A 13,880-nucleotide genomic window follows, 5' to 3' on the forward strand; every position below is an offset into this window, starting at 1 on the left:
CCGGCCGCGACCCCCGGCGCGGCTCTTCGCCGCCCCCTGGGCTGGGCAGCATCGCTCAGGACATGGTAGCTGTCCACATGCTTAAGCTCTACGAGAAGTACAACCGGGAAGGGAGCCGGCCCGGCGACGGCAACACGGTCCGCAGCTTCAAAGCCAGGCCGGGTAAGACGGGCCGGGCGCGGGGGACACCGCTGGAGCCCCCTCGCTCCTCTTTCGCTTTAAAGTGACGGGTTTGCGTCGAGGTTGTCACTGACTGCGGGCGGTGTCACTCTGGGTGAATGCTGGGGGGTCCCTTGCTACCTACACGGACAGGGTGTCGCTCCTCGCTTTGCGAGGCTTCCCACCTTCCCTGGCTCCCTTCCCTTGCCGGAGGGTACCTCCCCTGGGAAGGTCTCCGTTGCTGTGGATGCAAACCAGCGGCAAAAGAAGCGCCGTTCCCAGCGCACATCGCACTGGGCCGAAAGATGTGTTCAGAAATACTTGGAGCATAAGCCTCGTAGCGAGTGCTCCAGGCACTGGTCCTCTCCCCAGCTCCTCTGGCAGCCTCAGAAGTTCTTGCTAGGAAGACTGCCGCCTACAGGACCGCCTAAAATTGCTCGGCATCTTAAATTCCTTGCACTGCCTAAACCTCAGAAGACATACCTGACGTCCCTCTCCCACGTTTTACTTGGCTTGATTATGAGGGTGGAGAAACATATGTATTTTTTCTCATTTCTGCACTTTCATTACTACACTTTCGTTATCCCAATATCACGTCAAATAATAAAAAGGAGGTTTGCCTAATTAATAGTCCATACGTTTGTTATCCTTTGCCAAGGAAACACAAACTCTTTTCTGGAAAACATCTTAACCTTCTTTGGTTAACACTTACAGACTGTAACTAAGATCTTAGTTCTTAAAACAAGAACTGCATGAGTTTCCAGAATCTAGTTGTTACTACCGTGTCAGAAACATTCATTATTCTATTTAGACAAATCAGATGGATTGAAACTCACAAAAGCAAATTTTGCATTAATCTTTTTCTCTTCCACTTAAGTCTCATGTATAGAGTACAACGCAGCATACAGTGGTTTAGGGAATGCTTACTAGAATATTGCACAATAATTCATATTCTCTTGTTCACCTCAACTTAATTTCTGTCCTATGTCAATTGTAATACCAAAAAGCAATCATATTCAAGGAGGGGGAAACTCCAGGGAAGAGTAAGTGGCTAATGAAAATGTCTAAAAATCTAGGAGTTATTATGTAAAGCAATTGCAGACACTTAGGAGAAAAATAAATTGTCATGCTCTAGATCATTATTAGTTGCTATAATAGGGGTTAGGAAGGAGCTTCCACTCTGGATGGTTTTCCATGACCTCCTGTTAACACTTTCATTTTTCTGTGAACTGAGCAGCTAATACTGGCTGTCACCCAAATAAGGCCCTGGACTACAAGAGGGATTTGGGGACAAGGCAAGAATTGCACTATATTCTTTTTCTTCATTTTTCAAATAATCTGATGCACACGCTACTTGCATCAAAGTAGTCTAAGTTGTAATTCTGTTTTAAAAACTAAAATATTAGCATTTTCTACCCATAGGTGGACTGTGCTGACCAAATACAAATCAATATTATTTCACTCATTTGTCTGATCATGCAAGCAAGACAGAGAGGCCCAAAGTTACTTTCCCTTCTGAAACCCTGAGACACTGGTGTTGGAAAGTCTTTATCCCAACAATGCTTGTGCTTCACAGCAGTAACTACAGAGCTGATGGTGCCTGGAGCATTTTATTACTAAAAGAAATATTTAAAAATTCAACTGTACACAGCTCAGGTAGAGAGAACCAGTAGAAAGACATCTTCTTAGAGGCATATGCCTTCTGAAATGAACATGCAATAATAAAGACTAGTGTTCTAAAGGAAGTACTATAATTACTCTCTTCCTTGGCCTGAGAAATCATCTATTAGCCTTGTGAAATTTCTGTGCTTCAAAGACTTGAATAAAATCTAAACCCTTACGTTTCTTCATAGTATGAGCACCTATACATATGACTAGTGTTGATTAAAAAGTTACTAATAGGAGTCCTGTCCTGCCTGAACTGACAGAAACAAATAGGGTCTTATCACATCAGTGCAAGCTGTTCCACTTCACTGTATCAGGAACAAAATACAGATGGTGTAGATGGAAATTGCATTTGAACATTTGAACTTGAACATTTGTACTCCAAAATTGTCTGTGTGGGTTTGGGATTAATGATCATCCTAGTCTACTGTTCTTTTAGTCCAAATCACGGCTCTATCCAGCACTAACTGGGAGACAGCAACCACCAATTTAGTAAGGTGTAACACTATTAATTTCCTTCTTTCAAATGAAACTGTGTTTTAAAGAAAGAATGTTCCAACAGGTGGCAGTTAACAGTACTGCCTTCCTGTTGTTGCCAAAATTTCTGTGGCTCATCATCTGTAGTGCACTGAAAAACAAACCTAAATGTTTCTGGGAAGCCTGCCTGTTGCATTTGTTGGGTTTTGTTTGGTTTGGGGTGGTTTTTTACTTCCATCTGCCAGAGAATTTTCAGGTATGTCAAAGAGGGCTGCCAAAGGGATGGTCCACTTGGGTTAATTAAATATGCAAATTTACAGACTGTAATCCTTTGATGCACTACTAAGTAGTGGTGTGAGCTTGGGAGAACAGGAATGACTTCTTGGTTCTGCTACCACCTTCCTATATACTGTTGAGTTAGTAAAAAAACAAAGGCAGCTTTTTACAACTTAAGACTATTAAGGCATCATCTTTTTATGTTGGGATGGGATTATATTTTAACACACTAAGAGAGGTTTCTACTGTTTAAATAAATATGATGCAAGCAGTTATCAGTGTAAAATTGCTTGTCTTCCTCTAAATGAGAGTAAAGATGTAAGCTGAGCACAAACTGTTCGGCTAGCTAAAAAGAAGCTGTTTCAAATGGAGTTTGAATTTTAAGAGTCAGCTCCTGTTCAATAGCATTTGTCACTAACTTCACACAGATCTAAACACAAGCCTTAGAAACCAAGTGTGTTTTACAGTGCTTTAAACAAAGCTCCTACACAATGTGTACTGGAAAGGAGGATTGCTCAGAGGAGTAATGACCCCCAAAATGTGTCACACTGTTTACTGCCAGGCCCCTTATGAAATGTCTCCTGTGCACTACTTACAGATGATGAGCTGTTGCCCACAGAGTTGGCACCCAGACATCTTTCAGGAATCTGCAGTTAGACAATCTTGAATATTAACTGTAAACCTGGTTTCTGCTAGTACTGGTTTCAGCAAGGTATTTCTCTGAGCCCTGCTGCAGGTAAATTTGACAGCTTCTCTGAGCCTTTGTTCTGAATGAAAACAATCAAGGATTGCTTTTCTTGTCTGCCTAGAATGAAAGGCAGTCTGGAACTAAAAATCTCTGGAAGGAATTTTATCCCTCATGTGTACAAAAGATGCCCAGTATGTTGGACACTCTCAATGCTATTGTAATATTGCTATTAAATAGTTAAGTTTTTTTCCTTCTCTTATTCACCATAGTTTTAAGCTGAAGTGGCAATCTCACTATACTAAATTATTTGATGTAAGTGAAAACTAAAATTTGTTAATTCACTTAAATGGAAATAAGATTTGACTACCATTTTTGGTCTCATATATACATCCATGTTTTCCTTGCTCTCTTGCAGAATTCTTGGCCCACAAGCCCTTGTACTGCTTCAATCTGACATCCATGCAGGATTCAGAAATGATCCTTGCTGCCACTTTTCACTTCTATGCTGACAAACACCCTCGGCACCGGGAGGTGTTTTGTAAACGGTCCAAGAACTCATCCTGCCGCCTCCTTCACCTGCCTCCAGTCCTACGGCTCAACCTGGTGTTCCAAAGCATTCACCAGAATTCTGCCTATGGACTAGTGAAAGGGAACATCACTGTGCTTCTTCAAAGGCGAGGGGCTTGGCATGCGAAGGACATTTCGCACATTGTGAAAGAATCAAAACGAGTTGGAGAGCTCATTCTCTGTGCTGAGCTTGATTCTGGGGAGAAGCACCAGGGCTTCCCTGAACAAGCTGCCAGCCATTTACCTTATATACTAGTTTATGCCAATGATCTTGCAATCTCTGAACCTAACAGTGTGGCAGGCACCCTACAGCGTTATGATCCATTCCCTCCCAATGACGGGGACCCAAATCTGTCCCCTAATGCTTCTACTGATACTCGAGTTAGAAGGGATACGTACCTCGCCAGCTCAATTCAGAATAATGAGTTGCCAGAAGTAGATTATAACAACAATAAATACAACAAACATGACATATGGGAGAATGCCTACAGATCCTTGAAACCAAAAGCCTCACGCAAAGATCGAAGGCGAAAAGGGCAAGAAAATACAGAAACAATTAAGAAGTCTCAGGTGCTAAATTTTGATGAGAAAACAATGAAGAAAGCAAGGCGAAAACAATGGAATGAGCCAAGGATTTGTTCAAGAAGATACATGAAAGTTGACTTTGCTGATATTGGCTGGAATGAATGGATCATATCTCCCAAATCATTTGATGCTTACTACTGTGCAGGTGCATGTGAATTTCCAATGCCCAAGGTAGTATGCCTTTTTATTCTTGTCAGCTTGTAAACAGTAGGCCTACTGTTCTGCTTATCCAACTACTTCTTGAATTAGAATTTCCTTTAGATTTTTACCTTTTTTCATTGTGATTTGTTGCCTTGACCAAAAGAATTTAAACAATATTATTGCCATCAACTTAGTCATAAGAGTGCAGAAAGATTGCCACTTTTCTTCAAATGCAATCTGAAGAATAGGAAAAAAAATCCCAAGTTTGTCTTATAAGTTCTCATCTTATATCTTTAAACCATAGCATAAAGATTTTTGTAGCTTATGAAAATGTGGTTATACACACTAAATCATCCAAATACTCTATTGTAGTGGCAGAAGCATGAAGTATAATATGCTAATATTAAAACAAGCTACTCTATCAGGATATTTCTGGATTCCACTTGTAATACTTTAGAAGAAAAATAAAGAGTAGTTACCCTGAAGTATTTTTAACTTCAGGAAACTGCTTGTCACTTTTGAAAATAATAATACTGATTAAGATGATATTTATGTATCTAAATGCTAAAACTGTTAGATAATCATTCTGGAACAAAGATTTACCTTATGTTTCTAGAAATGCCACAAAACTGGCTCTAGCATTCTAAAGTAAGCATACTGAATTCCTCCTATAGAAGCAGTGTGAAATTTGCCAGTGGGGAGGCAAACATTTGTCTCACTCCCACTCTGCTCTATGGCAAGAACTAGAAAGGTTGGTAACCCTATATTAGACAAGAACTTTTAGGATTTTATAAGGCTTTCAAATAAAGGCAGAGGGGAAGATCTGAAGCACTGCATAACCTGCATATTTAGAAACTGTAATTATTTTGCAATTCTGCCTACAAATGGCCTGATTATTTGTTCAACTGACATTTTTGTATGTGGTCATTTGGCACATAAATAAAGCATAGTGCTGTACAGCACAGAATTTCAAGGCTCTGAGACAGGAATCTGCCTACTTTACATCCAGGGAGATTGATGTATGTTTGTGTTGAAACAAGCAGTATAATTCCAGGAAGAGTAGATATGTAGGCTAATTTTAAGTCCAGGAACAGTGGAAATCCAGACTTTATGGTAGGGTGTACAAATCAGACAACATGTTATTGTATAGCTGGCCAATGCTGAGCCAGGTGTACATAAATTGATACATGGTCTGGCAAAAATTAAAGCTTTCACAGACTCACATACAGCTTTACTTTGTTGTTGTAACACAAATTGATCATGCAACATAATCACCATTTAACTTATCCAAAACAAAAGACAGTCTGAGAATATGGGTCCTTTGCCATAGACTCACAGTCTAATGCACTATTAACACACAACAACATAAACCCAATAAATAAAAAATCCCCAACCAAACAACAACTCCACCCTTCAAAAAAGATGCATTGGCTTCTTGTGAGCAAAGCAGCATTGCACAAAAGCTGGTAGGGCCAGAAGAGAGAGGATCCATTTCTAGCTTGAATAGTTCAATAAGCTTATATTGCTCACTTATTGCTTACTTAATATCTTATCTAGAAATATAAGGAATTACTTGATATATAATAAGGATTCTCTTTCACTAATATCTTGATGCCCAAAAACCAAAATAAGGGAAAAAAAAACCAACTGAAAAAAAACCCCAAAACATCCACCACCCCACTCCACCCCGCAAAAAAAAAAAAACCAAACACAAACACCAGAGAAACTAAATCATTCACATTTATTGATTGGGTTTGCTTTGAAAGAGGTCTACTACTTGTTAGCTTTGTATTTTTAACAGAGGAAAAAAAAGAAGCAGATTGAAAGCTGTAGCTTTTTTTAATGACTGTTTCAAAAGGAAGATAGAGAGGATGCCAGCATGGATGAAGATTCACTTCAGAGCATGAGAATTGCTCTATATTGCTGAGGAAGACATTTGTTCTTTCACATATGCTCTAAGTCAGGAGACTATCAAAGGCCAGATTAAAGCTATTCATAAAGACTTGGTCTACACAGTCAACCTGTGATGGACAACAGACACCTTATTTCCAAAGTACCCTTTTAGAACTGTGGAGATAGAATTACATACCTGGCATGTTGGGTATCATCACATTGTAGGTTTATTATTTTTTTCTTTAGTAGCAGTACATCATTCTGCACATCTGCTTTAATAATTGCATGTCTTGATTTAGATAGATACTCAACAGCTCAGGTACAAATCTTCTCATAGTAAGTTCATTTACTATTCCCTGAACTGTGAGGAGGGACACTAGGTTATATGTATGGCTGGATGCAATGCTGCATTCACCAAATAAATTCCAGTCCTGCATGTCATAGAACCTGGTGTGTTGTATATAACTTAGCAGCCAGCATTTAAAACATTAGCACTTCCTCAGTGCCATTATTACTGGGCATTCAACTGATTATTTCAAGCTTTCTACTTTAGCACATTGGGACAAAGATAAATGTGAAGCCTAGCCCATGATCACTGAGCACTGATGCCAGGTTTCCAGAAGGGCTGGAAAAATTCAGAGCCTGGCTGGACGTGGGATGGGTGTGCTGTCTGGCTCTGCTGTGGATTTAGGGCTCAGGCAGCCAGATTCCATACGGAGTACTGCTCTATCATAAGCATTTTCCCTTCTAAGCACTTTTCTGCATAGCATATCCACATTCAGGCATTTAAAACATAATTAGTGTTGTTGTCTTGGGAAACAGCTGCTCAGCCTAGATAGACTGTGTTCACATGTCTTTGTTCCTTGCAAATATTAGAGGCTGCACAGTGGGAGAAGATCCTTGCAGGATCTTCTGCAGGTTCATAGCCAGGAATCCTGTAAGTCAGTAACTGGCCATGAGGATAATGATGGCTATCAACTGCATGGGGGCAATAAATGCTGTTTCAGTAGCACATTGTGATCTGTGGCTGTTTTAAATAACAACATAGAATAACACAGGTGCTAGGACCAGTTCAGGAGGTTTTACATAAAGGCTAAATTAAGAACTTGATTCTAGAAGCTCTGATTCTTTGAATTTCTATACTCTGCAGTTGCTTAAACACACAAAATTTCCTGTTTCTCTCCTGCTGTCCACATATGCTGACATGACCAACGTGGGTAGAAACTGATTTCTACTTCATTCAGCAGCTGAGACCACCTCACTGCTGCTTGTCTGTGGACAGCTTTGAAATTTAAAGATGAAGGAGAGCAAGAGAGGGCAAGCTGCTGCTAATTATGCTAACATATGCTAATTACAGAAAGGCGCTATGCAGTATTGGTCAATTGTAGGGACTTGGCTGTAGGGACACTGTCTTGAAGGGTCAACGACAGATTTCATAGTTACTCCTTATAGTAAGATCTGAAAGCCTTAATGGCAGTTAAGGTTTGAATCTGATTTGCTGATATGTTACACTTAATGCAAATGTTTCAAAAATAAATTATCCTAAAAACAATTCCTTTGTGGACAGCTCCTCCATCGACTACATAATTTTCATGTTGAAATGGAAGACCATGGGTTTTTTTGGCTATAACCCCAAACAGGTTATAGATGTAAAGCTGCTGCGAATCCTCACTTTATACTTTTCCCAGCGTCCCGGCCTTTTTTTCCTTCTCCCAGTTTGAGGCTAGCCCATGGGAAAAAAAAATTTTAAAAAAGCCTAGTGATGAAGGCAGAGGGACACAAAGACCACAGACATTAACTATTTGTAATGCAGTTATGATCAGAAAGGCTCTGTCAGGGTGCTTGACTATTCTATACTCTCTCCTGTGGACATTACTTCTGGAGTACTCTGCTCTTTTAAAAGAGAGTGATTACTCCAGGAAAAAGTAACTAATTCCAGGTTAGCATACATGAGAAAAAGTTCTGTTGGAACATAGGGATAGTTATTTTGGAAATACTTACAGTAGCAAATTTTCTAAGTCAGACAAGAGGTTAAGAAAACAAAATATAGCATCTAGCAACTGAGAACTATGCCCCAGCTTAGGCTTCTTCTTCTGCACATCTGCCTCCAGCATGTAGCAGGTACATTCAGGGACATTTTTCTTCAGGCCTCTGGCTGCTGGCTGTGCCACCAGTGCCCTCCTCTGGTATTTATGAAGGTAGCCTAAGGAACACCAAATATCTGTTGGATACATCCAGCTCAGGAAAGCTGGAAGTGTGAGGGACTGGTTGTGCTGCATGGCCCTGTAACTCAAACAATGACATATTTACTTCATTGAGAAACAAACAACTGCATAATTGTTGTGATTTTCCAAGTTCACCTAGGAAGCTGACTGCTTAAACCAAGTCCACCTAGGAAAGTGACTGCTCATAAAGGAAGCTGTAACTATTTCCTTCTCTGTTCTAGATTGTCCGGCCATCAAATCATGCTACAATTCAGAGCATCGTAAAAGCAGTAGGAATCATTCCTGGCATCCCAGAACCCTGCTGTGTTCCTGACAAAATGAGCTCACTCAGTGTCCTGTTCTTAGATGAGAACAAAAATGTTGTTTTAAAGGTATATCCCAATATGTCAGTTGAAACTTGTGCCTGCCGATAAGTTCATACAAACATACCTTTAACAAGGCCTACAAATCCTGCCTGACTGCTCTGGGAAGTTGTAAAGGAGAAATGAATCCACTTGTGTTGATGAAGCAATGCAAGTCTCCAGTTCCTCCACAGAAAGCAAACAGAAAGACTAAAACATAGCACGTGCTTGCCCCGAAGGATGGGCTGTACTGTCATCGTTTGCCTTTCATATTCATCTTCCAGGAATTCAGTACTTCTACAGATACCTTCCTAACCCACCTAGCCAAGATACCCAGTGTTTAGAGAGAAATTTAAGTGTAAAGTTTTCCATAATTAAAGGACTAAAATATGTTTTTATATGTTATTTTCTTACTATTTTATCTCTTCAGTTAACCAAGAAGATGGGATGTGAACTTGCAAAGGCAGGCTTATTTTAGAATATCACTTTTGTACACAAATCAAAAGTTTTTGCCTAAAATACTCATACTCTTAATATGCATATTTATACTGAGAAATGAAATGCTGTAATAAAGGGCTTAAAATGTATATTTTATTCAGGATGCAAGTATAGTTCACTGCATAAGTTTTCATATAAACAGTATGTTAATATAGTCATTTTTGGTTACCCTTCCTTAATATATAATTTGTTCTACAAAAGACATGTAATATCCCACATCTTTGGTTTGCTGGATAATTTCAGGTTGTTAAACATATTCTGTGAGTAACACATACAGCATAGTAATATGTTGAAATACTAAAATAAAATAACCAAGATTTATATTTTTGTAAATTATTCTTTATATCCTCTAGATTGTTACATGCTTTTAACAAAAGCTAATAAATTAAAGGTACAGTAGTATCTAAAAATATTTGATTGTTTTTCTATAAATGCACTCCTACATTCTGTTAATTAGATGGAAACTTGTAAATACATGTTAAGCTTGTCATAATGCACTTCAATAGATTAAAGACAGAAGGAAATACTAAGATCATCCAGACCGACCTCCTGCATAGCACAGATCAAAGAAACTTGCTCAGCAGTTTCTGCACCATGTATTATGGAACTTCTGTTTTAAGCTTGGGAATATCTTTGAAAAACATGCATAAATTTGGCTTTAAAGATTTCATGTGATAGAATATCTCTACTGGACTACAAGTAGTTGTTCCAAAAGTTAGTGCTCTTTGTTCATATGCAGTGGCTTAATCCTAGACTGAATTTGATGAGCTTTAGCTTCAATTCAATGGATCTTACTGTAACCTATTTCATTAGATCCCTTTTATCTATTATCCAAAATACTTTCACTGTGTATTTTTAGTATAGAGAGTAGGGTCAAGTTACATTTTGGCTAAGATTTAAATGGATTGATTTCTTATTCTAAGCCTTAAAACAATTTCTCACAGCTCTCTTCTGAACTCCTTCCAGAACTTTCATTAACTTTCTTTTCAAACAATGAACATCAAAATGGGAAACATTTGGCAGTGGTTCCATTGGAAGTCTTTATAGAAATAAAGTCTCTGCATCCCTCTAACTCCTACACAATCCCCTGTTGATCCATTTATGGTGGCCTTTTAACTGCAGCCGTCTTTTAAGAGCTGGTGTTCCCATCATGGTGTCTGTCAACACAGTGTCCCCATGTTCCAGGACACACTTGCCACATACTTCATCTTCACCCACCTGCTGTACAATAGCATAAAGAGACCAAGAGTGGAAGAAACATCTGAAGTCCCTAAGGTAGCACAAATTATGATATGGAGTGCTTCCTCCTCAAGAAACAGTCTAACCTTAGGCACTACCTTGTCCTTTAAGAGTTGCTTTTTTAAGGGAAGGATACTACACGCACTTCCCTCTGATGAGTAAATAACTGGAAGGCTCCTATCCTACTAAGGTTCTGGGTATCTTCTGCCACCAATTTTCTGTGCTCAGGTGGTGCAGTTTCTCAGACAACAGAGGTGTGTAAATGTGGTACTTCCTGCCAACATACATAAAATCAAGATTCAGCATGCATGGGAGGCTTTGCAAGGTTACTCTGACAGCACAATTTTTGCTAATTCTTCCTAGAAAGTTCTGACTAAGAAGTAAAAAGTTCTGTGATGCCCTGTAGTGAATGTCAGTTATGCCGAACAAAAGATCACTGATCAAGTTTGCAGTTCTTCTCACAAAGTACTTTTGTACTTTGTAAATTACTACAGTAATTTACACTAGAACTACTGGGAAAAACCTTTGTATAGTGTTGCTTTTAGAGGTGTCCCTTAAAAAATTTACAATCTTGTGTTTTTATAAATCATGAGAAACTCAACTACAATTGACAGAGTAATGCTAACATATAAAGAAAAATTTAAAAGTTGTCAGAAAGTCATCATTCCTGCAGAAAAGCCATAAGCATAATATTTTTCAAAGCATCTTAAATCCATGTTATTTCTGTTCTCTATGAAAATCTACCTTTTGTGTAGCTCTAGTCTTGCTCCCATTTATCACTAAATCTGAAAAGCCTGACATATTAACTTAGTGTGCTTATATTCTCATCCATAGCATTTTGTTTTCCCTAAGGAATACTTGCTATATCTTGAATGAGTCCTTGGATAAAAACATTATTTCCAAGATGTGCTGATGTAAGCTATTGTGGCAAGAGATGCCACACTGTGATCTAAGGTCGACAGGACATTAGGAAAAATGCTACTGCTACACTCATAAGGACACCTACAAAACTCCAAGAGGTTAAGACTGCATTTAAAGTTCTGCTTGCAAAACTATATATTATACCTGTAAGTGTGATTGTTCTCAAAATATACCCTTGCTACCCAAGTCATACACATCTCTTATTAGTAAAGCTTATTTCATTTGGAGTTTAGCTGTACTGGTCAATTCTTCAATGCAAAAAAAAAGGCTTTCAACCACTTTTAGTGGTTTAAGTTACTCCTTTCTGGATCTTTGGAATTTGGATGTCTAATCTTTCTCTGGAAAGAGAAACTTTGCATTTGAAATGGCACAAATGCAGACAGCTGCTGCCAGAGGATGCTGATACCCTCACTGTCTTGGTTCCTACAGATCTTTTTATTTCTTTGAACATCCTATAAACCATTCTGCTCAATGCTTGGGTTTATAGAGAAAGTTACTAGTGATATACACAGGTCAAGATAATTCCACTAACTAATCCTAAAAGAAAATGGTATGAATAAAGACAGATAAAATATGATAAGAGCTGATACTAGCCAGCAAAGTGTTAAAACCCCTTTTTTTCTAAAACAAATCCAATTTCATTCTTTCAGGCCACTGCTTAATTGTGAGAGGTAACAGCAACAGCTACAATATACCTATGTTTTTGTGGAGTGTTCAATTCACTTGCCAAGGCTGCATAATTCAAATAAACCACCGGACAATATTAATGTGTTTGTGTATCACATTAATTTAAAAATGTCTCACTGCCAAACTTCAAAGAACAGCTTCAAAAGGTATTTGCACTGAGTTAAACTGTTCATTGTAAAGTTTCTGCAAAGCTGACACTTGGTCTGACTGTATTTGACACCTTTTTGTATGAACTTAGAGTCTGTATATAGCAACCTCCAAAGTATTTGCAGGAGGAGAGAGGTGTTTATACAGATCACTTGATCTGGCTGCACTCTATGTAATTAAAATTAAAGTAGACAGATAGAGAACTTTAGGTACCTAGTTACAAGGAATGGAGGCTGCTCCTACTGAGTGCAAGACTGCACCATAGAAAGTCATAACCCTTAAAAATTTTGTGCCTGTCATGAATTTATGATACAGTTTGAGCACCCAGCATGATGCTATGTAACAGCAGCCAGTGAAAGCTTTGGAAAGATACACACTGGAGCAGTGAACCACATAAAGAAAGGATATGTTATTTCTGCATGTGGCACTGGTGGACTGTCACTAGAAAACTATATATAGCCCTAGGTTTCACCTTGTCAAGAAGACCTTCAAATTCTGAAAGAGAAACAAAAAAGAAAGAAATGAAACAGGGAGAGAAAATGTCTTTTGTTACTGAAAAGAACAATCTTTTTATCAGAAAGAAAACCGAGAAGTAACTTGATTACACTGTGCAAGCACTTTGAAAGGGGAAAATGTCAGTGCTATGGGACTCCTTAAACTAGCCAGAAAGTTACAAGAATTCCTGTCTAGAAGGTAAAGTCAGGCACAATGAAATTATGAACGTGGCATGAAGGGGTTTTTAGCTGTAGGTGATAATATTTTAGCTACAAAAAATGAAGAAATTTTTGATTCTTTGGCATGTTCAGATAAAGTCTGTTGGCACTTTAAAAGTTATGTTTATCCAAACACAAGCAATTTGACTCTGCATATAGGTAGGAAACACAAAGGCCCTGAGTAAATATAAGTCTTGCTATGCAAGAGACCAGGATCAATGCCAAATAATCCTTTTTGACTTTGCCATAGGTACATAATTAACAAAGATCTTGGATCCAAGTTATCACTTGAACAGACAATAAGAAAGCATTGCAGAAGTCTTGGATCACTTTTAATTCTGTGAATCCACTGCTAAAAACCAAAAGAAATGGCCAAAAAAGGCAAAATCTTGACCATATGTTTGCAGTGAGATTTTTGTTAATGTAAAAGCTCAATATTCTTCAGATTTTTTTGTATGTCTACAGTATGAATTGAGTAGTTCTTAGAAAAAATGATGCATTATTAGTATAGAAAAAGCAATTATATATAATTAGATTAAATCATAATACATTCATTAAGATAAATAAACCTGGTTTTTCTTCTGCATAATGAGAAATTCATTTGCCTTGGCCTGTTCTTCTCATGCACAGTATATCTTCAGAGATAACCTTCTGTATC

At 38.4% G+C, this 13,880-nt stretch overlaps 1 protein-coding gene across 1 annotated transcript; it reads left to right on the forward strand.

Moving 5' to 3' along the window:
- Positions 1-5: 5 nt before the first annotated feature.
- On the forward strand, positions 6-9,925 carry GDF10 (growth differentiation factor 10; the record flags this gene model as incomplete). Its single annotated transcript, XM_005417395.1, has 3 exons — positions 6-162; positions 3,681-4,588; positions 8,898-9,925. Coding segments are annotated over 3 exons (1,257 nt in total), but the record flags the coding sequence as incomplete, so codon positions are not given.
- Positions 9,926-13,880: the final 3,955 nt, after the last annotated feature.

Source organism: Geospiza fortis, unplaced genomic scaffold (assembly GCF_000277835.1).
Source record: "Geospiza fortis unplaced genomic scaffold, GeoFor_1.0 scaffold130, whole genome shotgun sequence".
Classification (NCBI taxonomy): domain Eukaryota; kingdom Metazoa; phylum Chordata; class Aves; order Passeriformes; family Thraupidae; genus Geospiza; species Geospiza fortis.